We start from the raw sequence: 27,885 nt of genomic DNA on the forward strand, positions 1-27,885 counted from the left end.
ATGACCACTTTACTATTAGTGTTTGTGTGTTTGCGAGTCGTCACTGCAGCCGTCTCTGTGGAGCTCTCAGGTATGTGTCCTGGGGTGTGGGAGAGAGGACTGAACGATGTACCACTCTCTGGGCCCATCCCTGAGCATGGGAAGCTGCTAGAAACAAGTGTACCCAAAATCTGACCTGTGTGTACACAGGGCTCCTCTGTTTGGATGGCTTCTCTGCCATAGCCTCTCACTGCTCTTACGCTTAGGGATCCAGAGAGACAGTTCCAGATAAGGGCAGATGAATGGGGCAACCAAGAGAATCTCAACATTCCGCTGTTGAAACTTCATCAGGTGTGATGCAGCAGCTATGCTGCAGCAGAGCCCTTCATTCTCTCCATTCACACATTCCACACCGGTCCAAATCCCAAAACCAGCCATGACACAAGGGTCACGCTTATAACTTCCCTTTCTGCAAGTTATTTTCAACAGACTAGACCAAAAAGGGTACGTCTGGCTGTGTGGGTATGGGTTTGCAAAGCAGATGGAGGCATTGGAGCACACGGAGGCCCTTTTACAGAGGGTAATTTGCATTAACTGCATATTGATGCAACCATTGCTTTCTTTGGGAACTGACAGACAGTCATGATGGCCTGGAAGTCAAGATACCTGAGCAATCTCCCCTGCGTGTCATCCTGGGAAGCTCCCTGAACATCCCCTGTTACTTCAACATCCCAGAGGAACAGGACACCAGTACTTTGCTGACCCCACGGATCAAATGGAGCAAACTCTCCAACGGCACTGAAGTCGTCTTGTTGGTGGCCACCGGTGGGAAAGTCCGACTCAACACCGAGTACAGGGAGGTGATCTCCTTGCCCAATTACCCTGCCATCCCCACCGATGCCACTTTGGAAATCAAGGCCCTGAGATCCAACCACACTGGGATTTATCGCTGTGAAGTGATGTACGGGATCGAGGACAGACAAGACACAATAGAGGTCCTAGTGAAAGGTGAGATCCCGCCCTTGTGCTTTCCTCTCAAGGTCTTACTGCCTGGCCTGAGCAGGAGCGAGGAAGAAATATACAGGCAGAGGAGAACTGTTTTCTTCATAGGCATAAACCCTTTCAGTCAGGTCACTGACAAGGCCATGGGGAGGTGAGCAGAAGCCACAGGCCAGGCATTTATTTTAGCAGGCTAGGACCAGACTAAACAAACCAGTAAAGTGACTCACAGTGGAATATATGGCAATAAAATGACTGTTCTGGCAGAAGGTGAGTTACAGAGGACAGTAAGACGACATCCTTGGCAGGAGGTGTTACTGGATATACTGGGCTATTGCCCAGAGGGGTGAAGCTGGAACAGGGTGATTATAAGGACCTTTTATTCCTTCCAAACATTTTAGGAGATGAGATGCCCTCAGCTGGGGAATTGATCTGTTCTAGAAAAGCTTTCCCTGTCAGCTTGTGAAGCCCATCCAAATAAATGGTGGATAAAATAGCTACAGTTTTATCCAGTCCTTATCTTTATCATGGTTTTTGTTTTCTGTGTCAGAGAGGGAGACAGATTCAACTCCACCCCTTAACCAGCAGCACTCTGCTGCTCATGTGCTCTGGAGTACCTATCTGACAGTGGAGGCTGGAGCCATCCTATATAAAGATCCCTGTCTATCAAAAAAGATGTTTGCAGCAGATCTGGTGATTTGGAATGTACTTGCCTCCTGTCATTGTTTCCTGGGTGTTTGTACAGTGATTGGTGCTCTGTACCCTTGGTCCTGAGCAGGACTTTGGGAGTTGGCAGCTTTCAAACCTGTACAGCAGCATGGCCTCTGCTCTGCTCTGCTGGCTGGTTTCTGAACCATGTGTTTAAAATGCTGCACAGAGCTGTGTCAGGGAAGTATTCAGTCCTTCTGACAGTGATACAGCTCTGAGTTCTTCTGGGGGATGGATTTCCTCCCACTGCTCACGCTGCTATTCAGGTATTGGCCTTTAATGCGCCATGACTTTGTTATGTGACAGAACAGTCACTGTCCTAGGTCAGCAATAAGCTCCACAAAAGTCCTATGAAAGGAGCCCACCAAGTCACCCTTGGCTTGAGATGCTCAACTGCAGACTATCAGCATAAATAGTTCATGTTTCTAGTTGACAGGTAGTATCTGTTCTTTGCATCCCTCACTTCTTTGGAAGGAATGGGGCTGGTTACTCTCTAGCAGAGGTGTGAGTGATGGCCATTGTGTTTTCCAGGCATCGTATTCCACTACAGAGCAATCTCCACAAGGTACACCTTGAACTTTGAGAAAGCAAAGCAGGCCTGTATCCAGAACAGTGCCGTCATTGCTACCCCCGAGCAGCTGCAAGCTGCCTACGAGGATGGGTACGAGCAGTGTGATGCTGGCTGGCTGGCGGATCAGACTGTCAGGTAATGAATGGTGGGGGGCAAAGGAAAGCCACAGCAGGGTCGTTAGGGAAGGGCTGCTGTAATGAAGCCATTGACTGAAGATGGTCAAAAAAGTTGCTGAAGGGCAGCTGTTGTATTGACTAGTGTGCAGAGGAAGTGGGGGACTGCAAACCATTCTCTGCCAGAGGGAAATCTGTAGTAGAAAAGCAGAGTGACCATTGTCCTTCTCAGCTGGTGGTGACAGCTGAGTGGACAATGGCTGAATCCTGATCCTTCATCCTCCCTGGGCAAGACAGACCCTATGCCAAGATGCATAAATGTGAGTTGCCCGTACCAAGCTGTGTATCCCCCACTGGTGAGGCACCTTGGCCTCAATGTCCTTGGCTGGATCTCACAGGGACCATCAGAGGGAGGGCAGCACAGCAGATCATCCTTCCCCTTCCCCATGACCCAGGGAGAGACCTAAATCATAACACCACGCAGTGCTCTGCAGCTCCCTGCCAGCCTTGCTGTGGCTGCCAGAGTCCTGTACCCCCACTCCTTACATACCCTCCCTCCCCCAGGTACCCCATCCACTGGCCTCGGGAGCGCTGCTATGGTGACAAGGATGAGTTTCCAGGAGTGAGAACCTATGGTGTCCGCGAGCCAGATGAAACCTATGATGTTTACTGCTATGCAGAGCAAATGCAAGGTGATTTGGGGCTTTTATTGCTACTAGACATGGAAGCAGGCAAAGCTCTGGTCATGCCTATACTGAATACTAGAAGCAGAGACAAAGGGCCTAGAGGCAAGGCAGGTTAAAGATGGGGAAACACACACTGCAGCAAGGCCAGATGTTCTTTTAAGTCTCTTTGTTAGGCCTTGAACAATTTTAATGTCAAATGACTAATTGAGTACAGAGGGTGGAGTCCATTTGCCCTTCACCAGAGTCCATGCCTTGCTGCCTGACATCCATCACCTGTGTCTATAACAGGGATTCATTGAAATATTCAGCACACCAGAACTCAAATTGTCATTTTATCTTTCTCCTCTTGCCCTGTGGCTCCAGCTGACTTGATATGTTTTGCTTCAGTCTAAATTCCTTCTGTGAGACACCCTTTCTTCTGGTCTTTGTAGACAGTCACCAACGTGAGGTCGCAGTTCAGTTGTAACACGTGGGACTTTTCCTCTTATGCAGACTCTTAGGAGTGGGAAGGAGAAAGAGAGGGCATTGGGATAAAGTCCCAATTCCTGTGCTAAGGGATGGTGTGATTGCAGGTAAAGTCTTCTACGCCACCGCCCCTGAGAAGTTCACCTTCCAAGAAGCTTTCGACAAATGCCGCAGTTTGGGGGCCCGTCTGGCCACCACGGGGGAGCTGTACCTGGCCTGGAAGGACGGCATGGACATGTGCAGCGCAGGCTGGCTGGCCGACCGCAGCGTCCGCTACCCCATTTCCAGAGCACGGCCCAACTGCGGGGGCAACCTGGTGGGCGTGAGGACCGTGTACCTGTACGTCAACCAGACCGGGTACCCTCACCCCCACTCTCGCTACGATGCCATCTGCTACAGTGGTGAGTGCACTGGGGCTGTCGTGGGGCTCAGCAATGTGCCTCTAAGCGTCAGCAAGCAGGAGCATTCTGGCCAGAGCCAACCTCTTGCTGCTTTAATTTTATTGCATAGAATCACAGAATGGTAGGGGCTAGAAGGGACCATTAGAGATCATCTAGTCCAACCCACCTGCCTAAACCAAGTCCACCTAGATCAGGGCACACAAGAATGCATCCAGGCAGGTCTTGAAGACCTCCAGAGAACGAGACTCCACACCCTCCCTGGGCAGCCTGTGCAAGGGCTCCTTCACCTGAACAGTGAAATAGTTTTTCTTATGTTTAGATGGAACTTTTTGTGTTTCAGCTTCATCTCATCACCCCTTGTACTGTCACTAGATGCAATACAAAAAAAAAAGAGATGCCCCAACCTCCTTTTTTTCTCTTTGTTTTTAAAGATGAGGGAAAGCAGGTTGGATATAGTGCTCCATTCATGTTCAGGTAGGAAGGAGAAGCATAAAGTGCATGGGTACCTGATCTGTGCAGTGAGTGCTGAGGAGATGGGTGTAACACAATCCTCTCCAGTCCTCCCACATCTTTCAGCTTTGATAGCTCTCCTGGCAACATGGAGCAGAGCTCAAGTGTTTCATGTACAAGACTTTGAATGCTGGAGATGAAAGAGGAAGGAGAAAGAGAACAAGTTCTGACCCTGAAGATGTGTATAGTGCTGTGGTGTGGTACAGGCACGTTCCACACAGGCATTAAACAGAGACTGCAGCAGCCTCTGGCAATCAGAAATGAAGCAAAAATGCAGCTAGGAAGTCAAGAACTTTGCAGGTACTCCACCTTTTTTCTAACTGCACATTTCTTCCTGCAGCAGAAAGGGGGCAAAACACAGTGGTACATGGTCTGTTCAGGCCAACCAGATGCTAACATCCCAATAGAACTGCCGTTTTTAAGAAAAGAATAACAATAGTTTAAATTCCATTTTTAAACCCCTTTGATACAGACCTACTGTGCATCCTGTGCATGGGTGATCAGTGTGTCAGGAGAGAGGCCCTGTAAAAACCTCCCAGACAACTTGGAGGTATCCAGCTACATGGCCAAGCTACAGTGAAGTGCCAAGCCACAGCCTTCTGGTTATCTCGGGGTATGCATTTGAAACTGCTGAGTACAGACAGTCCTTGACTGAGCATCTCTATCTAATTCTCCGAATCCTTCAGAGTCTGAGAGGTACTGGCTGAAGCAAACTAGCAGGAAAATGGAATTGGATATAAATAGAGCAGGGAAAGCAGTATTAGGGGAAAAGCCTGACAGTGTCTCATTATCTCTCCCTCTCCAGCTGAGACCTGCCTTGCTGTGTATCCAAGGTGTCCCATCTCTCCCTCTCCTGTCCAATTCTGGTTTATGCTGCTCTTTAAACCACTGTCCTTGCTGTAGGTTGACGTGTTAGGTGGCATGTTAAGCACATTCTACATCCAAGGGATGTGACTTGAGCAGAAAAGTGATTTGGGAGGGGAAAGGTGGGAGCTGTTTGAACATATTTTGTATGGATAGCAGCGTTGGCCATCCTGGCAATGGGACTGGCATGCCTATGTGCAATGAGCTCCTAAGTCATCAGCTGGGCAGAGCAAAAGAAGATTGTAATCCCAGTGAGACTTTCATGCACTGAGTGTTTTGGGTCCCTCAATACAAGAAAGACATTGAGGCGCCGGAGAGTGTCCAGAGATGGGCAACAAAGCTACTGAAGGATCTGGAGCACAAGTCTAATGAGGAGCAGCTGAGGGTGTTTAGTCTGGAGAAGAGGAGGCTGAGGGGAGACATGATCACTCTCTGCAACTACCTGAAAGGAGATTGCAGTGAGGTGAAGGTCAGTCTCTCCTCTCAAGTAACAAATGATAGGACAAGAGGAAATGGCCTCAAGTTGCACCAGAAGTGATTTAGGTTGGAGATTAGGAAAAACTTTCTCCCTGAGAGGGCTGTTAGACCCTGGCACAGGCTGCCCAGGGAGGTGGTGGATGCCCCATCCCTGGAGGTATTTAAAAGATGCATAGATGAGCTGCTGAGGGACATGGGTAAGTGGTGGGCTTGACAAAATGAGGTGAATGGTTGGACTTGATGATTTTAAAGGTCTTTTACAACGAAACAATTCTATGATTCTATGATAAAGTCGTTTATCTCCCGTGGCTCAGACCTCCTGAGAACGTTATCCAGGCTCCCCTAACTCCCTTCGTCCACCCTAAATTCCTTGCAGCAGGCACTAGAGGTCAGTGCAGACTTGGATATGGGCAAGGTGTTCCCTGGAAGGAGAGGGGACAGTCCTGTCAGATTTACCAGCCGTGGAGCATGCGATGCCTCACTGCCTCTAGCTCATGAACATGCCCTCCGAGCTCAGGTGTTGTAGAGAGCTGCCGTAGAGGAAGAAAAACATTTCTTTTTCCAGACTGTCATGATTTCCCTGCTCCTCTCAGAGGCAGCACCTTCTCAGAGGCAGCACCGGCACAGTATCCCGTGTTCTCTGATTGCTGCGTTGTCTTCCGCTGTAGGGGATGACGTTGAGACACTGGTCCCAGGGCAGTTCGTCGATGAGAGGGAAAGCGAGCTGGGCAGCGCATTCACTGTCCAGACCGTCACACAGACCGAGGTGGAGCTGCCTCTGCCACGCAATGCCACGGAGGAGGAAGCCCGCGGCAGCATCGCCACCCTGGAGCCCATCGAGATCACACCCACCGCCACCGAGCTGTACGAGGGCTTCACCGTCCTGCCCGACTTCTTCGCCACTGGTGTCACGGTGGAGACAGCTGCCACAGAGGAGGAGAATGTGACCAGAAGGGATGTCACAGGGGTGTGGGCTGTACCTGAAGAGGTCACCACCATAGCCTTAGGCACTGCCATGACCACCGAAACGGCAGAGGTGAGCTCGGTGGAAGAGGTCGTGGGGGTGACAGCCACCCCAGGACTAGAGACTGCCTCAGTGTTCACAGTGGAAGATCAGCTCGTGCGAGTGACAGCAGCCCCTGGTGTCGGTCTCCTCCCTGAGCAGCCCATCTCCCCCACGGGTAAGTGCTAGGACTCCAAGGAACCTGAAGATCGGTTTCTTCTAGAGGTGCCCAGCTGAAAACAGCCTGAGCCTCTGCCATTACAGAGGGCATCCAGGTCCCTGGAGGTATGCAGGCCTGTCTGGGGTTAGGGGCAGGGTGGGTGCCTCTGGTACAGTATGATGGGAGGAGTGAGGAGGAGGCTATGGGCCACCCCATCACGTGTTGAAAAGCACTCAACTGACTATTGCTTGGGGCTGCAGCAGTCACACTCTGTACTGCCACGTGCATCTGGCTCCAGGGAAGGGGAAAGTCAAGGAAGGAAGATCCTAGAGAAAGAGTAAAGAGAACCCCAGATAATCACCCTCAATGGCAGCGGAGGGTGAATAAATGAGGCACCTCTAGAATGGGTTTGACAGGCCGGTGGTCCTTGCACCATTGTTGGGAAGATCCTTTCTGGTCATACGTTTTGGTGGTGGAGGACATCCCGTATCTGCTGTCTCACCATGGCTTCTCCTCCCTCAGGTGTGGTGTTTCACTACCGTTCTGCCACCAGCAGATACGCCTTCTCCTTTGTCCAAGCCCAGCAGGCCTGCCTGGAGAACAATGCCGTCATTGCCACCCCAGAGCAGCTCCAGGCTGCCTACGAGGCTGGCTTTGACCAGTGCGATGCTGGCTGGCTGCGGGACCAGACAGTCAGGTAAAACTATATTGACTTGGAGAAGACACCTCTCCAAAGGGCTCTTCCACCATGGAATTGCGGCTTTACTCTGATCTGTCCTGCTGCTCTGCTCATCAGCACCTAAATCTTTGCTGACCTAAGGTTGTCTCCAGGCCATTACATCTAGTGGCCAATAGACCTTTTCTCTACCTGTCCTACCGATTTCCTACCCTATGTGTACATCCTGCAGTGAGGAGCTCTCCTGCCACTTAGAGGTGGAGGAAAGTTTGGATTCATTGCCCCAGGCTAGGAGTGGACTTGTTTCCAAGTCACATTGGGGGCTCTGAGCACCTCTAGCAGTGAAGTGTTTGTGTCCTACTCCCAAGTTCACTGAGATTCTTCAGCCCAGGCTACATAAGGCTGACCCTGGGTTATCTCCTCTCTTCTTTTTTTGGTAGGTATCCCATTGTGAATCCCCGAAGTAACTGTGTAGGAGACAAAGAGAACTCTCCAGGCGTGCGGTCGTATGGCATGCGCCCGGCCTCAGAGACATACGATGTGTACTGCTACATCGACAGGCTCAAGGGTACGTTCTCCCTGTTCCTCTGAGCACAGCTGTGGAGCAAAAAACATGCTTTGCACCTCCACATGCACACACGCACGGGTGAGATGCAGGGGCTCACGCCTGTTTTCTCTCTCATCCATCAGGAGAGGTGTTCTTTGCAACCCAGCCAGAGCAGTTCACCTTCGCGGAAGCTCAGCAGTACTGTGAGAGCCAAAACGCCACGCTGGCCTCTGTTGGCCAGCTCCACGCTGCCTGGAAGCAGGGCCTGGACAGGTGCTACGCTGGCTGGTTAGCGGACGGCAGCCTCCGCTACCCCATCGTGAGTCCCCGGGCTGCCTGCGGCGGGGATGCGCCCGGCGTCAGAACCGTCTACCAGCACCACAACCAGACGGGCTTCCCCGACCCTCTGACCCGCCATCACGCCTTCTGCTTCAGAGGTACCCTCCCAGCCCTTGCAGGGCACACAGACTTGTGTCCTCGGGGAAAGGGGTTTCGGGAGGGAGGTTGGGCACACCATGGTGACTGTGGATTTTTGGAAACTCCCTTCTATACCTTTTTGTTCCAGCTCTGCCACCTGCAGAGGAGGAGGGTGTCACCTCATTCTTTGAAGAAGATGTACTGGCAACTCAAGTGATCCCTGGAGTAGAGGGGGTACCCTCCGGGGAGGAGGTGACTGTGGAGCCAGAGTTTGCCACTCATCCTGAGAATCAGACAGCCTGGGGGACAGAGGTCTTTCCAACCGATGTATCTCTGCTCCCAGGTGAGTCAGAAATTCCTCATCTCCTAGGTTGCATTTGGGTGGTGGTGTAGGGTTGGGACACCCAAAATAAATGGGCTGTGTCTTTGCTGAAGGGGACTCCCTCTAAATCTTATTATGATAATAAATTATCACCATATTAGCAAAGTCTGAGGCTGTGCAAACGAGAGGAATTACAGGTATGTATTACCAAGCTTCTGTCTAGGACTGAACTGAATGACCAGCAGACCAGCACAAGCATCATTGCCAGGACACCTTACAAAATACATTATTGAGTATCCAGGGTGAGGAAAGAAAGCTAGAAAGAGATCTCAGGCCATGCCTTCCAGGGAGGACAGAGCTGCAGTGTGCTCAGAGCAGCACCAAACTTTTTCTCTTCCACATATTATCCCTGAAAAAGCAGTAGCTTGGTTTTGGCACCTGTTGCCATTGTCCCTTGTCAGATCATATTTTTTGTCACATTCCTGGAGATATTTAATTTAAAGTTATTTAAGATACAAGGGGTTTTTTTTTAGGGAGTGAATTATTTCTGCAAGCACATAGGACTTTGTGCCTTTATCCCAAAGTTATCAGCTAAAGGAATTCAGGAAATTGTTAACAGCTTCTTTAAAACAATTTAGTAAACAATTTTCCTATCTCCCTCACTTTGCTCACTCTTTCTTTTGCAGTGAGTCCATCTGCTTTTCCTCCAGCTACCGTAACACCAGAGGAGACAAGTACTGACGCTTCCATCAGTGAAGTCTCAGGGGAGGTGATGGAATCAGGAGAACATCAAGTCAGTGGTGAATCGTCAGCGTCCGGATGGGTATCTGGAGTCCCAGATACCAGCAGAGAACCGGCTACTGGAGTTTTTGAACTTAGTGGAGAACACTCAGGAATTGGAGAAAGTGGATTACCATCAGTAGACCTGCATACCAGTGGCTTTCTGCCCGGAGAAAGTGGGCTGCCCTCAGGGGACCTGAGTGGTGTGCCTTCTGGCATTGTTGACATCAGTGGCTTACCTTCTGCAGAGGAAGATGTTCCTGTGTCTACTTCAAGGATTCCAGAAATCCATGGGATGCCATCTGGAGTGGACAGCAGTGGGCTGCCTTCTGGGTTTAGTGGAGAAGTCTCTGGCACCGAGCTAGTGAGCGATGTCTCATCTGGAGAGGAAAGTGGACTCACCTCTGGTTTTCCTACCATCTCTCTTGTGGATACCACGTTGGTGGAAGTTGTAACAACAGCACCAGAACGGCGAGAGGAAGGAAAAGGATCCATTGGAGTCAGCGGTGAAGGAGACCTGTCAGGGTACCCAGACTCAGGAGCTGAGCTCAGTGGGGAGCACTCTGGAGGGGCTGAGCTCAGTGGGGAGACCTCTGGGGTGCCTGGGCTCAGTGGGGAGCCTTCTGGGGTACCCGAGCTCAGCGGGGAGCCCCCCAGAGGGTCTGAGCTCAGCGGGATGCCCTCAGGACTGGATGTCAGTGGAGAACCATCTGGAACCCATGAGGTCAGTGGCCTGGTAGACCTAAGTGGCCTTCCTTCTGGTACTGACGGAAGCGGTGGGACCTTGGGCATCACCTTTGTAGATGCCAGTTTGGAGGAAGTGACAACAACCCCCTCGGTTACAGGAGCAGAAGCAAAAGAGGTTTTGGAAATCAGTGGGCTGCCTTCAGGAGGTGAAGATGCATCAGGCATGGTGTCTGGGAGTTTAGACATCAGTGGTGAGCCTTCTGGGCACGTCGACTTCAGTGGGAGCGTTTCTGGAGGGCTCGAGATGAGCGGACAGACAAGTGGAATGATTGACAGCAGTGGGGAAGTCTCTGGAGTTGATGCAAGCAGTGGCCTACAGTCTGGAGAGGAAAGTGGACTCACCTCTGGCTTTCCCACAGTCTCTCTTGTGGATACCACTTTGGTGGAAGTTGTAACACAGACCTCAGTTGCTCAAGAGGTGGGAGAAGGGCCATCTGGGATGGTGGAAATCAGTACATTTCTTTCTGGAGACAGAGGACTATCTGGAGAGGGGTCTGGAACCATGGAGATTAGTGGGCTTCCTTCAGGGACAGGTGACTTCAGTGGAGAGCCGTCTGGGATCCCATATGTCAGTGGAGACATTTCTGGAGCCACAGATCTAAGTGGACAATCTTCAGCAGTGACTGACTTTAGTGGGGGGTCCTCAGGATTTCCAGAAGTCACTTTAGTCACTTCTGACTTAGCAGAAGTTGTGACAAGACCAACAGTATCACAGGAACTGGGTGGGGAAACAGCTGTCACATTTCCCTACAGTTATGGGACAAGTGGTGAAGCCTCTGCATCTGGTGAAACAAGTGGGGAAACATCTGCGCTCCCAGAAAGTCACATAGAAATATCATCAGCTTATGAGATCAGTGGGGAAGCTTCTGCATTTCCTGAAACTAGTGTAGAATCATCCACGATTCAAGAAATCAGTGGGGAAACGTCTGCATTTCCTGAAACTAGTGTAGAATCATCCACGATTCATGAAATCAGTGGGGAAACCTCTGCATTTCCTGAATTTAGCATAGAAACATCAACAGTTCAAGAAATCAGTGGGGAAACATCTGCATTTCCTGAATTTGGCATAGAAACTTCCACGAGTCAAGAAGCCAGGGGTGAAACATCTGGCTATCCTGAAATTGTCATAGAAACATCCACAGTTCAAGAAGTAAGTGGGGAAGAAAGTGGCACAGAAACATCCACAATACAAGACATCAGTGGGGAAACATCTGCCTTTCCTGAAATTAGAATAGAAACATTCACAAGCCAAGAGGCAAGGGGTGAAACATCTGGCTATCCCGAAATTACCATAGGGACGTCCACAGTCCATGAAACTAGTGGAGAAACGTCTGCCTTCCCTGAGATTAGCATAGAAACTTCAACGGTCCACGAGACCAGTGGGGAAACGTCTGCCTTCCCTGAGATTAGCATAGAAACATCCACAGTCCGTGAAATCAGCGGAGAAAGTTCTGCCTTTCCTGAAATTAGAATAGAGACGTCCACAAATCAAGAAGCCAGGGGTGAAACATCTGCATTTCCTGAGATCAGCATAGAAACTTCAACGGTCCACGAGATCAGTGGGGAAACGTCTGCCTTCCCTGAGATTAGAATAGAAACTTCAACGGTCCACGAAATCAGTGGGGAAAGTTCTGCCTTTCCTGAAATTAGAATAGAGACGTCCACAAGTCAAGAAGCCAGGGGTGAAACGTCTGCATTTCCTGAGATCAGCATAGAAACTTCAACGGTCCACGAGATCAGTGGGGAAACGTCTGCCTTCCCTGAGATCAGTGTGGAAACACCGACAAGTCAAGAAGCCAGGGGGGAAACATCCGTCTACCCTGAAATCAGCATAGAAACATCCACAGTTCAAGAAATCAGTGGGGAAAGTTCTGCCTTTCCTGAAATTAGAATAGAAACATCCACAAGTCAAGAAGCCAGAGGTGAAACATCTGGATTTCCTGAGACCAGCATAGAAACATCCACAGCCCACGAAACCAGTGGAGAAGAGTCTGCATGGCCTGGTGCCAACCTCACAACAGCTGCCACATTTTTAACCAGTGGGGAGTCTTCTGGTGCTCCCGAGGAGAAGGAAATTCCTGACACAACATCTGGACATGTGACACACTCCGTGGCAGGCATTTCAGGGGAAACCTCTGTCTCAGATGTTGTAGTTAGTGCCGGTACTCCAGATGTTGAACCAACACAGAGACCCAGGACCTCTGAAGACTCTCAGCTTGAAATAGAGCCCTCCCCTCCCGTGGTGTCAGGACAAGAGACAGAGAGAGCTGTTGCTCTAGATAATCCTCGTCTGCCAGCCACCGCTACTGCTGAAGTCTCACAAGAAGCAATAGACACATTAGGACCCACTACAGAAGGTACCATGTCTTCTCTTACAGAAGGGAACATGCTAGGGAAGGGAAGGGAGGGAGGGGTATAGTTGTCACTCTTCTGCTTCTTCTACGGCAGAGAACAGTAACACAGGAAGCCTGCTTGAGCAGAACATTAGTGTGGTGGGAAGCCATAAACATGTGAGGTTTTTCATAGGTCATGTTCAATAGCTTCTGTCTTAACGAATTATAGTCTGTGTTTGGGCAGGTAATGCAATTATCCAGCCACCATAACTTCATTCTCAGAAGCCTCCAGGACCTCTCTCCTGCCTGCCCATGTTAATTACCTGCCCCTGGGGAGAGCAGCAGAGGACCTGTTCACAGGAAGCACCAGGAGATGTGTGTCTGACCTTTCCCCACTGCACCACAGCAGTGGGTATCAGTCACTCCTCTGATTTGCTGCTCCTCACGGACATGGTTGCACCCCAGCCACAGTGAGCAGCCCTGGGGGAGCTGGTACCTGCCAGGAATGTGATGAAGGCAAAGTCTGCTTGTGACCCAGGCTACCCAGGTCATCACTGGGGCATAGATGAGCTCTCCCTTCCGTGATGCTGGAGATGAGGCCTCGAAAAAGAGTGTTCTGTGGATGATCCTTAAGAGCTACTGTGACCAGTTCCCTGGCTGTCATATAGCTGGGGAAGGCACCAGGGCATTCACACCCCCCTGAAATTGCTCTAAGCCATTGCTATAATCTAGAGAAAATAACATTTTTTTCTTCTCATGTGGAAATAAGAGTAAAGATGGGTCCACACTCCAGAGGCTCCCACCCTGACTAGTGGATGCAGCTGAGGAGTTGGCTAAGATGGGCTGCAAGTCTCTGTCCTGTTTTCTTTCTCTTTCTGTGATGTGTTGACTTGCTGCCTGTATCGCCAAGTGTTCCATAACGCCTGTTCCAGAGAGGGAGGCTGGCCATCAGCAGCTTTGCAGTGCCAAGGGGTAAGAGGCAAAGTAAACCAGCTGGGGACAAATTTTTCTGCACTCAGCATCATCTGTGCTAAGTGCAATGTTTGTGTTGGGCCAACTGCTCCAATCTCTTTGGCAGAAAGTGTGGCTGCACTCTGGTCTGTGTCTTACGCTGCTCTCTGCAGCTAGAAGGGTATAAATGTATGAGACAATGCTCAGAGCATCACTACCTTTTGTCAGCTCTTCTGATAAATGCTCTTCCTTCCACCCTGCCCCTTTTTGGCATTTCAGGGCCCTATCTTTGGTAGGATCCCTTGCTGCCAAGTATAAACAGGCAGGGTATTTAAATCTGAGTAACCATTCATGGTGAAAGAGCTCTGCTAGCTTTCTGATGAGCATTCCTCGAGCAGAGCTCACGTGCCTTGGAGACATTAGGGTACTGCAATGTGAAGAAAACAAGACGGGATGTTGTTGTGCTTGCTGGCACCTGCTTCTTGGCCAAGGGAGAACCCAGTCCTGGTAACACAGAATGTCCCATGCCATCCTGTGGCCATGGCTTGGTCTCACTTTGCTGCAACCAAGAGCAGACTCCTGGGGACAGGCCCCATTTGAAAACCATCAATGCTTATGCTGTTGTATGAAGGTCCCACATATGCTCTATGGGGTCACACACTCATGTAGACATGTTGCCTAAGTACGGCACCAAAGATGTGTGCTCAGTCGCTTCTAGGAAAAGTAACACTAAATCCACTTCCTTCCCACATTACCTCCTGAACTGCTCCTTTTTGGTTAATTTACACCATTCAGCACAGGTAGTGTTGGACTCAGTAAGGGTCTGTAAGTGCAGGGCTTTGTGAAGCTCAGCCTGGCTTCTAACATCATTTCCATCCCCAGATTGTTTCAAATGAGTCACTGCATTTCCCTCTGCGTCACTTCTCTCTCTCTGAGAAAACAAGTAATCACAAACCTTTGTTCAGTCCTACTCATAACACATTTGAGGTCCTGTCTGTCCCCGCTGAGCTGCGCAGCAAATGCCAAAGGAGTGGGTGAGGGCAAGTCAATAGGGTCGTTCCCACAGCACTGGTCCAGCCTGACAGGGTGCTGGAGGAGTCACACACCCAAAACCCCTCCTCACACACCTCCTGGGCTCTGCTTTTAGGCCATGCCTGCTGCCACGTCCAAATCTGGAGACAAAAAGAAGCCAGCAAAGGCAGGGTTAGAGCGAAGGAAGGAAACTAGCCAGTGAGGCTCAGCAAAAAATAAAAATGGGGGGAAAAAAGCCCTGTTGGCCCCAAAGTATGGGTTTGCTTCACTGCTTTTTCTTTTATAAATTATCCACAAGGCAATTGCCAGATTCTTTGGAGCCTTTGTTAGCCAACATTCTTGTGAAGTATTTTGAAAGAAAACCATGTGTTCAGCAGCTCATGTGTGAAGAAGCTTGAAAAATGTTCTGGAATTGGAACACTTTGTGTATTTGCAAGTCAGAGAGATGATGATGTAGCAGCTGGGGTTTCTTAGCAGGTGACAGGGAGAGGTAAGTGTCGACTGCACGAAGTTTAATTGTAGACTCATGGGCTTCAGTACATGGGGTGGCTGGTGCTTCCACCAAGGAAGGTGTTCTAGGGTTAAACTTCTCTTTTTATCGGTAAGCTTCTTTAATACAGTGTTCCTGCAAAGTTAAATGTAGCCCTGGTCAGGGTCTGAAGGAAGCTCATCCAGGTGGCAAGAAAGTATATTGACCATGAATTTGCAACATTCCTGCAACAAGAGAAACTTCTTTTAGAGAATTAGAGCAAGGCAATGTCAAAAGAAGGAGGGGGAGAAAGAGAGGAAAAACCATCACAAATTTCCTTTTTTGGGTCATCACTCTTCACAGCACTCTGGGGACTGTGAGCATAGAAAGTCTACAAGGAGGTACCATAGGCTGGAACCCAAAATGCTATTGGCCATGTCGTGGCTGCCTTTCTACCTGGAGCTTACCAGTCTTGATATTTAGCTCTTGCAAAAAGGTCACTTCTAATACGTGTGCCTGGTGCTGTGCTCACAGTTTGCAGGATGTAACAGATACCCATTAAATGCAATTAGTTTTGAGTAACATAAAAGCACAGGCAAAGTTAGTTCAGCTTACAGAAGGAGCTTAGAGTGAGGAGCAGGGAGCCATACGGCTGTTGCCCTCTAGTCCTGTCATTGAAAGGTTCCAATTGGATCCAGCAGTCTTTTTAGAGGGATGATTTAAGAAGAATGATATTTTTCTGCTCTGCCTTAACCTCTGCTTCCCTCTAAAAGACAGAGCCAGAAGCACAAGGTTGAAGATTAACACTTGGAGTGCCAGTATTTTTTAGTGCTTAACTAAATTGAAGGCTGTGCATGCACATATCTTTAGTCAGCAGTTTGATTCCTCTGTGGGGACAAGAACCCCACAAGCTTGAAGAATTGTCCATAGTCTTGACTTCTTCATCCAGAGTTTTGCCAGCTCAGCGGGTCCTTTTGCTTCTGGTAACATTTGAAGACAAAAAAAATATTATCTGAAAAAAAATCTGCTGGCACTTCAGTGGAAGGCTGTGGTTTGGAGCACTCTGACCAGTCAATGACTTAACAACTGTACTGAAGTTGGGGGGAAAAAGAGAAATGTGCTGAAATGGCAGCTATTTATGTTAAGTTTTGCTTGTCTCTGGTCAAATGAGTTTATAGTCCACTGCCTACAGCTGCAAAACAGCTGAAACTTAGAATCTAACCAAGGAAAGGTCTTGATGGGCTTTCCTCATTCTTCATGCCCTGGAAGCCCAAGTGATAAAGTTTTGTTTCACCAACAAAGAGAAGATCAAGGCAGAAAATTCACCTGATTTGTGATGTTTCACCTAACGTGGAATGAAGAGTAAGAAGAAGGAGATGGAGGCAGCATTCCTGGCTGAGAGATAAGTGAAAGCACAGGCCATTTGTGGAAGACCAGGTGATTTGATGTCTCCTGGATGTACTGCCTGTTTTGCATCAGAAGTTTAGCAGCTTAATTAAAACCTTTCTCTAGAGAGGCAACCTACAGTCCTGGACTTGTGTTCTATACATGTCAGTTTACTTCTACAGATAATATTTTTGGCAGAGATGTTCAAATTTCCTGATCTCTCCTTCCATGAGAGTGTTGGACAAATTGAAGGTCCCAGCAGATGAACAGGTTCTCCTGGAAACACGCTGTTCTCTAGATGAATATAGCTTTTTAAGGCTGTAGCACTATGTTTCCTTTCTGCTGTGCACAGAGGCTTTGGTCTCATTATTGTAGTTAATTATTTTAACAGCTTAATTGCTCATCATAAGTCACTAGCTAGCTATGTGATTTTACTTAAAATGTGAGAGAATTCTTTTTCCCAACTCCTCCTATTCTTTTCTTGCAGGAGTCACCCTACAATTGCTCCAACATTTTTCTTTGCTGTTTGAGCTATCAGATCAGCTGTTCAAACTTCCCAGGAGTCTCTGAAAAGCAAATTTAATTTGTACCTGGATTTTATTTCTCCCCAGTCTCTAGAAGATAATTATCTAGCTGGTCTCTCAGTCCCTGCTTGGATAATTGTACCTACAAGGAGGCCTATAAAGAAAGAGTGAGGGCTCAACAGAGACTGTTCGACATCCTGAAAATGCATTGCCTTTCTTCTTACCTTTTCTTCTCTGCAGAAGAAAACCAGGAGTTTAAATCCTAGGGTATATTTCTGAGGTGGTTACTCAACAGCTTCAGGAAAACAATATAGACTGTCCAGAGTTTGGGTAATAGCATCCTCTCTTCACAAGCTGCTTCTCCTTATTGGATGTTGTAAGCACAAAGCTGAGCTTGTTTAATGGATGTTCTTGCTCATCTTCCATACAGGTTGCCATTGAGAGAAACGCACAGGCTGTGTTGTTTTGAAAAGTATTAGTACTGTTTCTAGTATTGTCTTCTTAGCTAAGGATGCAGGACTTTAAAAGCCCTTCCTTCTCACCACTCACACTGCGTGTTCACTTTTGCATGCTGTTTGCCTTCTAAGAAATACCAGGACCAAACTATTTCATTTCTGAAGGAGGTCTCTTTCCAATTTCCATGATCTAGGACAGCAAATTATTTTCAAAGGCACTGGGAGAACACTTATGTCGTGTTTAGTTGCAACAAAAGAAAATAGTTCAGACTAAATGTAGTGTGTATCTGGCAAGAAAACGGTGAAACGAATTCAAAGTTTGTATTGTAGCTCTGTGACTGCCTTTGCTTTCCCCAGCCAACAGTTTACACCTTCCAGATGCAAGATTCTATTTACATTGGATATGTTGGTTTCATTGTTTTATTTTAAAAAAAATGAATCTAGAAGTTAGATCTTGGGTCCTGTTAGTAGGGAAAAATAGAGACTGGTGTGACAATAGATTTGAATAATCTTTTTGCAACTTTTGTGTGATTTTAACTGCACTACTACCTCTAAAGAGCTGCTAATTTTGCATCATCCTCAAGGAGAGAGTTAATAATATGTTTTAAATGAGTTTCCTACTCAAGGCATTTTTCTCCCCTGTCTTTGTTTTAGAGCTGAAGCTCTTGAAAGCCAGGGCTGCCTCTGTTCTGCATTCCATACCACATTGCTTGTCCTTTGTTAGCCCTGGGTAATAACAGCAGTAGTCTTGTCTTCTTGTCAGCTGATAAGCGCTTGAGCTGCATCTCAAAGCAGAGCTGACTTTTTGAACACCTGCTTACCCAAGCAAATAAATAGCTCTCCTCTGTGAAGGATCCTTGAGTGTCAAGGTAGCTGGTATCTGGTGCTGTGGAAGTGGGGCTCTCTGGGTGCTGAGCAGACTGGCACACCAAGCATGCCACACGCTTTTCATCTGCCTGAAGAGATGTGCAGTCCAGTGAGGTAGTCCTCACCTACCTCTAAACTCGGTGGAAGTGGGCACATTTGTGGTATATAAAAGGTTATGAAGAAAACAGAGAAGCATTGCATGGCAAATGAGATACCTTTTTCTTTTTAATGAAATTCTTAGTTGCTGTAAATCCCATGCAATATCCTAGAAACACCCACAAACCGACTTCCCAGGGTTTCCAGAGACAACACCGTGACCAGTTTTACCATTTAGAACTTACTTTTATAAAAGACCTCCAAGACCCAGGCTTTCTGGGAGGACCAGCATCAGCAACACTTCCTCCAACCCGGAGGATACGTTTGAGTTTCTCGTTACCAGCTGGACGAGGTGACTCAACACCCAGATGGAGATTGGCTCACTGCCTCCACAGCCCAACAGGCCAAAGGGGCACTTTGGTATTTATGATCATCATATGTTTAAAATGTCTTCTCTCAAGCCATTTGCAGCATGCTTCTGGGAAGAAAACTTGTCTGTGTCTCACTTGTATTTGTTGTCTGTTTTTCCAGCACTGCCTACAAGTACTCTATGTGTCATATATAAAAATATATATGTATATGTATGGAGAGACATATAACATATATATTATACACAGAGATTTGGTTTTACAGGCTATATAATATGTGCAATCATATTATATACATCATCTGTAAAAGGAAATTCTGTTCCAGTGTTATTTCCCAGCTGGAAGTTTGTGGCAATGACTTTGCACACGTGTGCCTGCTCCTTCCTCCTCTGAGACTGGGGATGGCAACTCACAGCAGGTCTCTTTTGTCTCACAAGAGATCTTGGACACATCAAGTTTTAGTCCATGTGGTTGAAGATGGCTGAAGATTCGTTATTCCCTGCTAGACGTTCTGCTTTATCTCTCCTCTGTGCTTTGCTCCCACTTCTGCAGTGTGCTTTCCACCTCATGGAGCCTAATGGAGAAAGGAGCGCCTTTCCTTACTTGTTCAGCTGGAGCCCACTGGAATCAACATGAACTTCTGCTGCCACTGCTGTTGGGAAGACCAAGGGGGCTCTAGAGTTGCAATCACCCCTCAGGATGTCTCCTTTTCCTTTATGCTGTATTCTAGGAACTCCAAGTGTGGCTAATAGGCAATAGTCAGTCAAATTCATCTCCTCTCATCTTCTCTCTTATGTGACTCCCATTTTGTTCTGGAAAGCCTTGGAGTATTTATTAGTGTCATGGAAAGAGGAAGTCTCTTCATGTTGCAGCAAACAAAGAAATCCAGACAGCATTCTTGAGTATCTAGAAAGGCAATCCAGAGGAAAAAAAATCCTTTTCTTGGAGAAGTACTGCAGAACTGGGGTAAGAGATTCATCAGCCAGCTGAGGAATAACTGCATTGCTCGCAGTGATAGAGGCTAGAATAAAGATGACAATCTTCACTCTCCAAAACACGAATGAATTGACCATCCAAGGTCAGAAAGAATTTTCTCCATCACTTGAGCACGTGACGGAACGTGTCAGCTTTGAGTTGGCAGATCAGATATTGGCCCCCGAGTGACCAGACAGACACATGGAGTACAACACACATCTGCTCTCATAGGTCTGGGGACACTGAGCAGCTGGGACACAGTTCTGCAGGAAGACAATATCCAACTGAATATACCCCAAATGGAAGATGAACACAGAGTCCCTGCTTTGCTCTCGTATTTCCATAGCCACCATGTTTATCATCATTGGATGCTTCTTCACTAATCCCTGTCATCCACGAGAAGAGCATAGAGTGTCAGTCAGCACTTTTAAAGCCTTACATCTCTTCTGAGTGTGAAAGAGAAACGTAGTCTCGTGTGAGGATGTAAGCAATCATCATCTAACCTAACCTGTGTGGATGGGCTCCCACTTTCTTCCTTAGTCTTCCTCCTTGTTCCTGAGTCTGAAATCTTTCCATTCTGAATGACTCTTCTTCTGATCCCAAAGCTCAATAAAGAGAATTAAGGCTCAGCCTGGAGAGATACTTGGAGAAGAGCTTTCACTTCCAGCACAAGCTAGAGTTTACAATATATAGGCATAAACTGGCTACTTGTGGCCTTCTTCAGAGTATCTATGCTTTCTTTCCTCTTCCCCAAGATGACAGGGAATGGAAGTGCTACCAAATGGTGGCATTTTCTATCCAGGATTGTGTTAATTATCAAATTGAGAAACACTGGAGATCTGGGGGCCTGATCAGCTTCTCTTTTCACCTCCAGAAAAGCAAAACAGACCTTAAGGCCTGTTTTATCTAGATGAGAATCGAAGGGTAATTTCCTCCAGCAAGATGGAATCCACAGCTGGAAATGATTTTCCAGCTTCTTCCAGCCCCATCACAAGCAAGAGAGCACACTGTAGGGACAGGTCTGGAGAAAATGGCACTGCACTTCAACAGTCTTCACCAAGGAAGAGGCAACCATAGCTAGGCCTAAAGATCCTAAAAATGCCTAAAAAAAAGTTGAGGGTCTCTGAACCATCTTTGAACACACTTTTTTCTTCTCTGCACTTCCCTCATCTTCACTGAGAAAAGATTTCTTGCCCCAGAACTTCATCTACGTTATAGTTAGGAAGAAACTAGCAGTGACTATTGGCAACAAGGAAGCGCAGTTAGGAGATGGAGATCTGCTTCAGGATGTTTCTCTCTCTTGTAAGAATTCCACATTCTTCCTTGTAGACCCACAGCTGGTGGAGACACAGACACAAGTCTGTGTGTTTGATGCATCGGACAGAGAGAGTGGACAAGGAAGAGTTCCTACAGCTGTTAAAGACACTGAGTGTTGCATATTGGAAACATCTTGCTGAGCTTGTACTGCTGTCTTCAGAGTGGTGTTCAACTATCAAGTGACAGAAAACCAATGTCTTCCTTGTAGGGTGGCTTAGGTCTCTTGCCTTCATTCTTCCTGCAGCAGCAGTGGCAGTATGTTCTAAAATAAGACCCTGGCAGCTCTCAGGTTCCCCCAAAACAACTGATATTCCCTCCTAAACAAGCAAGGAAACACGTTCTCCTGTTGGTGGAGTTGTCTGCCCAGAGCCCTAATGGAAGCCCTTGATTTCTTGCAGACACTGATGAGTGCCACTCAAGCCCCTGTCTGAATGGAGCTACCTGCGTTGATGGCATCGACTCTTTCAAATGCTTATGCCTTCCCAGCTACGGAGGGGACCTGTGTGAGATCGGTACGGCCTACCTGGCTTCAGCTAATCTTACTAACTGCTGCACTACTGTGCTCCCACCTTACCCCAGAAAAAGAGCTGATCCCCAGTGCTCCCATCAGCCCTGTCCTCATCTCAGTAACCTAACCTCTAACAGCAACTTAAAAGACACTAGGGAAAAGCTTCGAGACCTTTGCTTATATATTTTGAGCAGTTTCTTCATCACGGCGCCACGTTCTCTAGGATTCCTAAGCAGGAGCTCTGCTATCTTCTTCAAGTTCCTCTTTTTGAAGTTTTTCTAGTGAAGCTCCATGTGGGTCATGAAAGTGTTGATCGCAGAAGACACTGTCTCTTTGGGTCAAGGGTCTTTCTGTTCACCTGTAACAGCAGGCCAACATCTGAGTGCATCTCCACCCCAGGCAAACTTTCTCTGCTAGGCTGGATTTCATGGAAGGACGCTTCAACTGAACCATGAAAAATGATTGTGTTTCTCTCTGTGAAGATGCAGCTGAGAGAAGCCTCGTTCACTCCAGGAACCTCCACCAATTTGACACAGCATGACATTTTTGTCATCTGTTCAATGTGGCTTCCTGTGGCAAAATCAGCAGGGAATGTATATCTTTGAGAAAATGTGAACTATTTTCCCATCAAAATTAGGTACTCTGACCTGCACTAATAGTTCTCTTTGTTTCTGCAAGGAAAGAAAAACAGTTGTTGGGTTTTTTTCTTAAAGCTGATAAAAGCCCAAACTTTTATCAGCTTAGCTAAGGGGAAGCTCTCCTGCCTTGCTCAAACAAAAGAGAAATAATGTTGCAGTGTCTTCTTCACCTTGGCACGAGTAACAATAATATGCATTGGGTTTTCTCCTCTGCATCTCTCTTTCTGCTTCCCATATGAACGCATGGAGTAGATCATAAGAAGGCAGCTGAGGATCACTGGACCATCTGGGCAGGAATTGTACAGTCTTAATATCACTTTCGTAATGCAACATAATCAACTCCAAATTTACTCATCCCTGTTACCTGTTGTTGAAGATTCCTGTGACCCAACAAGAAACTTTCTACCTTGTGCCTGCTTACAAACTTGTTTGGTCCACCTGGACTTCATTTCCCCTCTGATTTATGGGCTCACGATGCCTCGGGGCTATAGCCTGGGAGATGCAAGAGGAAGCCAGTGCCCTGAATTAAGTGAGGAATGTAAAGCTTCATCACTCCCATGAGGCAGATGATCCTTTCTGTCAGTTTCCAAGAACGGCAGGACACTATAGGTGAGCTCTGCCATCTGTGCACACAGCCAGTCCTTGTCACTATAACAATGTGCCTACAAGGGAACAAGATTTTCATCATTCTTTTCCAAGATATTGCTGTCATATATAACAGCTATGTAGGAAAGAGTGGCCTTTCTCCTAGGAAATGTCCTGCTGAGGTTTTGTGCCATGTGCTGTCCCATCCCCAGACTGGGATGACAAGGGGTGACATTTCAAGCTACTGGGAAATGGTCATAAAATCTCAAAAGACGGTGTTCTCTGCTCACCTTGTGCAAGCCATCTGCCCACAAAGACTGGCTACTTACAGGTAAATCCATTTGATGTGTTGAAGAAGGTAGAAAACGTTTTCAGTGTCTCAGCTAAGTACCAACCCTTCCAACATCTATGAAGCATCTGTAGTCTCTAGCTGGAAGAACACCAGAAGGGTGGAGTAGGAGGAATTACTGAGATCGAAGGAGACAAGTGCTTTGACCTAGCAAGTTTAACAAAGAAGAAATAAACTGAATACAGAAAACCTTACTGGAAAGAGAGAGACATGTCAATTCCTGAAAGCTCACCACTCCCAAGAGCAGCAAGTGCCTGAGAAAGGATAGCAAATCAGGCATCTGAAGACTGAGATGAAACACACCTCATTTTCTGTTTCCTTCAATCACATGGAGCAGATGTGTGGTGTTACATTGCATGGGAGCTACTGAAGGTCTTCTCTGGTGGTTTCTCCATTCGTTTCTGCTCTCTGACATCTGTGTGTTTATCTTTTGTAATTAATTGCTCAACTATTCAGTGTTTCTCAGATGGTAAAAGATGTTCTGAGAAGCTGAAAATGTTTTGCATTTCTCTATCAGCTTCCAAGCTTTTATCTTCATATTTCATTTTGTCTCTCCACCATGGTAAGTTGCCTCTTTTATCCCATCTCGGTAGGCTTGCTTCTCCTCCAGAGCTCCAGAACCAGACCAAGAGACGCAACCACCTGAACACTGGCTTTCCTCCCTTCTTTCATTTTCACACATACATGTTGTACATTCTGGGTATCTGGATTCATGTTTTGGAGTTTCTTTCTAAAGCAAGAAAAATCTGTAGGCCAGGACAAGTGTGTAGAGAAGGGTTCTTGTTTGGTTAGTTCCTCAAAAACAGAGTCCAGGAACATGACATGGGGACTGAATCACTCAGGGATAAGTTTGTATGACTCAAGTTTTCTGGTAGCACTGGTCACATTACTGCAAACACTGGGTCTTCATCAGAGGCTTCCCTCTCTTGAGTGTGTCTTGGATGCCCTCTGGTAATTTTTCCTGGGATTTCCCAGAATCAACAGTGTCAGGGGTTGCTTTTTAGTGGAAGTGACTGTGTGTTGTCCCATGCCACGAGAGTATGAGCTGCCAAGAGGTGAGTCGAAAGATTTCCATACCTAAGCACCAGCTCCTTTTCATCCCTCCTTTGTGTGTTTCAGACCTGCAAAACTGTGAGGAAGGCTGGACCAAGTTCCAGGGCCACTGCTACAGGCACTTTGAAGACAGGGAGACTTGGATGGATGCGGAAACCAGATGCCGACAACACCAAGCCCACCTGAGCAGTATCATTACCCCAGAGGAGCAAGAATTTGTGAACAGTGAGTGCTGAGGGCAGTCTGAGGCTGGACAGAAGTCCATCCATCATTGGACTTTGAGTCTACAGGCAGATTTATCCAAAATTACTTAAAACCCACAATTTCTTCCATCAGTGCTCAGATATTTCTTCTGAGAACTGTCCATCTGTGAGACAGAAGAGGGGCCCTTTCTGGGCTAGGACAGATCTTTGGTCTTACCACATGGCTGATGTGGCCTGGTCACAACATGTTCACTCAATGCAACCAGCACAGTGACCCGTGCCAACGTGGGTAGAGCCATGCTCATGGCACAGTAATTGGGGAGGGAGAGGGACAAACATGATACGGGGGAAAAAAGGATATTGGGGGCTACTGACTGGGAAGGAGCTAAATGACCCAGAGGCTCCAGGACCAGAAACAGATGAGAAGGCAAAGAAATGCTTCCAACAAGGTGTAGGGAAACCATGACCCATTCTTCTCTCCCCTCTGGCTCTTCCAGGCCACGCACAGGACTACCAGTGGATCGGCCTCAGTGACCGAGCAGTGGAGAACGACTTTCGGTGGTCCGACGGGCACTCCCTGGTGAGGCTGAAGGCCCTGGCATGGGCAGGTGCTGTCTGGCAGAGGTGGGGAGGAGGTTGCCCTTGTGTGGGAAGAGCCCCATGAGTTGCACGTTGAGTTCTTGGGTTGGGCAGCCCTCAACCTTGTAGCACTCATGGTTTTTCCAAGTGTCTGGTAAAACTGCCAGTTAAGGCCCTGGGCACCATCGTGAGAGAAAGAACTGCTGTAGTAGCAGTGCTGGCAAGCCAGGGTCTCTGCTGGTGAGCTGTATGGGTGAGGCAGCAGCTAGGATGGAAGAGGAAGGTGGAGAGGGGTGAGCTCGGCAGCAGCTAGGATGGAAGAGGAAGGTGGAGAGGGGTGAGCTCGGCAGCAGCTAGGATGGAAGAGGAAGGTGGAGAGGGGTGAGCTCGGCCTTAGGTGAAGGGCTTTCCTCTCTTGGCAGCAATTTGAGAACTGGCGGCCCAACCAACCCGACAACTTCTTTGCGGCGGGTGAGGACTGCATTGTGATGATCTGGCATGAGAAAGGCGAATGGAACGACGTTCCCTGCAACTATCACCTCCCTTTCACCTGCAAGAAAGGAACAGGTGAGCACTCTGCACTGTACTGGCAAGGACGGGATGGCTCAGGCAGTGGCTGTGGGGCTGGAGTGGAACCTCCAATGCAGGCTTTTGTCACTGCAAAGAGAGGTCAAAGAAGTGGAAGGAATTAGCAACAGAAGTTGGCCAAGGCTCTAGGAGAAAGTTTCCTGAGGGCTTTAAAACAAATAAGATGAGCCATCAAGGATGGGGTTTCACATGCCCAGACAGAGCCATACACTGCTGCAGCATCACTCCTGCACAGCAGCTCCGTGCCCTCCCATGGACACAAGCAGCCCTTGCCATGCCTGGCTCTCGCTGCCTCTCCAGGAGGAAGGAATGGAGCCCTGAGGCAGACTGCTGCTTAATTTCAAGGCCCATCACAGAACTTTTATATCCCTCTGCCCCTAAATTTCGTGGACTGAGGTGATGTCAAAGGGATTTAAGGTTTTATGCATGCAGTCAGGCAGGAGCTCAGCCAGGCAGGACTCCTTCAGCTCTCCATGTCTTTGCAATCTCCTGCAGTGGCCTGTGGGGACCCCCCCGTGGTGGAGAACGCCAGGACCTTCGGTCAGAAGAAGAATCGCTATGAAATCAACTCCATGGTGCGGTACCAGTGCAACCAAGGCTACATCCAGCGCCACGTGCCCACGATTCGGTGCCAGCCCAACGGGCAGTGGGAGGAGCCGCGGATATCCTGCATAAACCGTATGTCTGGGCCCCTTCCCCTTTGGGGTAGGGCTGGTGCATCCCTGCAGCTTGGAGAAGCAGCTGGGAATGCAGGGGGCATCATCTCAGGGTGCAGGTTAGCTCTAAGCCAGGCAGGAGGGCACATCATGGTCCCTTTGAATCATTGAAAGCTCCCCCATGGTGGGTCCATGGGAGCTGGCATCTTCTGGGCAGGTGTAGACCACGGAGGCTGGCTGGAGGGACAGCCTGAGTAATTCCTGCCCTGGAAGCTCCTCCATCGAGGCAGGGTAGGGGCAGGTCCAGAGCCAGGAAAGGGCAATAAGGAGCTTACCAATGGCCCATACTGCTCAAAGAAAATAAAGGAAAATAAACCACTTCTGAAAGGGTGAGTTTTGACATCACCTGCATCAGAAGAGAGAACAGGAGGGAGGAGCTGTGATCCCCCTCAAGTCCATGACCGGCATCCCACTGCCCTGGGAGGGGAGAGGAGACCTGTAGCAAAGCTAAGCCAAGCAACAGGGCTGGTCTCCTGACCCTTGTCCTGTCAGGCTTCCAGCTGACAGCAGCCAGCTCTCTCCCATTGCTGTCCCAGCCCACTCCCAGGCCTGCCTACACCCATTGCTGTCCCATCCCTGCTCGCCTGCAGGCTTCCCAATCATTTCATTGGACTCAGCCAAATCACATCTGTCCAGTGGCCTCCTTGCCAGGTTCTGGTCCAGCTGGGCAATTCCAGCCAAAGCAACAGTCCTACGACCAGGGATAGTCAATCCAGGCTTAAGGGACAAACCTCGTCCCAGGGAGGAGGAGGAAGGAGGGCTGGAGGAGGTGTTTGAAGGCAGCTGTGTGGTGCAGACCAAATCACTGTGCTGTAGGCTCAGAGAGCTGCAGGCTGCTCCCAGCACGGGCTGTCAGTGATCAGGAGACCTGGGCTGTTCCCAAACAGCTGTTGCTTGCTTCCATCAAACCCCTCCCGCAGTTCCCACTCTGGAGCAATGCCAGCTTCAAGGCAGCAAAGATCAGGCAGAAATCCTGTCCCTGCCAACTTGTTTCTCCTTCTGTGCCCTGAGCACATCTCACAGCTGATGGGTATTTTCTCCCCGTGCCAGGGGATCAGGCAGGGCCTGGTAGGGCAGCAGGTCAGGGGGACAGTTAGCAGAGCCACTCTCCCAGCCAGGCACAGTGAAGAGGAGGGACGAGCATCTGGAGAGAGGATGTTCCTGCCCAGGCTCCCAGTAAGCAGCAGGCACCTTCACCCCGGTGTGAAGCAAACCCCAGCTGTGGGGCGAGAGAAGGGCCGATTGTGCATGGGCAGGCAGCCTGCCCGTGTTTTTCCAGGGGGCCGGGGGGGGTCAGAACAAGACAAGCAGGCTCTCTGTCCCGGCTCCTGCTAACAAGGTGCCTTTTCTTCTCCTCCCTCTTCCCCAGCCTCCAACTACCAGCGCAGGCTATACAAGAGGAGCCCGAGGAGCCGGTCGAGACCCAGCGGCAGAGCTGTGCCCAGACCCACCCATTAGAGCGGGGCGA

General features: G+C 48.5%; 1 protein-coding gene across 2 annotated transcripts; it reads left to right on the plus strand.

Annotated features, from left to right (window-relative positions):
- Positions 1–27,875, plus strand: ACAN (aggrecan). 2 transcript variants are annotated; one of them, XM_061999857.1, is made up of 17 exons: positions 1–70; positions 616–987; positions 2,218–2,392; positions 2,935–3,062; positions 3,629–3,922; positions 6,442–6,954; positions 7,459–7,633; positions 8,053–8,180; positions 8,303–8,596; positions 8,725–8,919; positions 9,585–12,782; positions 21,597–21,710; positions 24,398–24,556; positions 25,032–25,114; positions 25,536–25,680; positions 26,197–26,379; positions 27,787–27,875. In XM_061999857.1, exons 1-17 carry the CDS (start codon positions 1–3, stop codon positions 27,873–27,875), a joined length of 6,315 nt encoding a protein of 2,104 aa, XP_061855841.1. The 2 variants fall into 2 exon arrangements, with proteins under 2 accessions (XP_061855841.1, XP_061855842.1); XM_061999858.1 differs by lacking the exon at positions 21,597–21,710.
- The last annotated feature ends 10 nt before the right edge of the window (positions 27,876–27,885 follow it).

This window comes from Colius striatus, chromosome 7 (assembly GCF_028858725.1).
Source record: "Colius striatus isolate bColStr4 chromosome 7, bColStr4.1.hap1, whole genome shotgun sequence".
NCBI classification, from domain to species: domain Eukaryota; kingdom Metazoa; phylum Chordata; class Aves; order Coliiformes; family Coliidae; genus Colius; species Colius striatus.

What these genes read in the sequence shown, in the direction of transcription:
- ACAN (XM_061999857.1), top strand. Translation starts at nt 1, where the DNA reads ATGACCACTTTACTATTAGTGTTTGTGTGTTTGCGAGTCGTCACTGCA. An exon ending in AATAGAGGTCCTAGTGAAAG is followed by an intron (nt 988 to 2,217) that starts GTGAGATCCCGC and finishes TGTGTTTTCCAG; the next exon opens with GCATCGTATTCCACTACAGA. An exon ending in CTATGCAGAGCAAATGCAAG is followed by an intron (nt 3,063 to 3,628) that starts GTGATTTGGGGC and finishes GTGTGATTGCAG; the next exon opens with GTAAAGTCTTCTACGCCACC.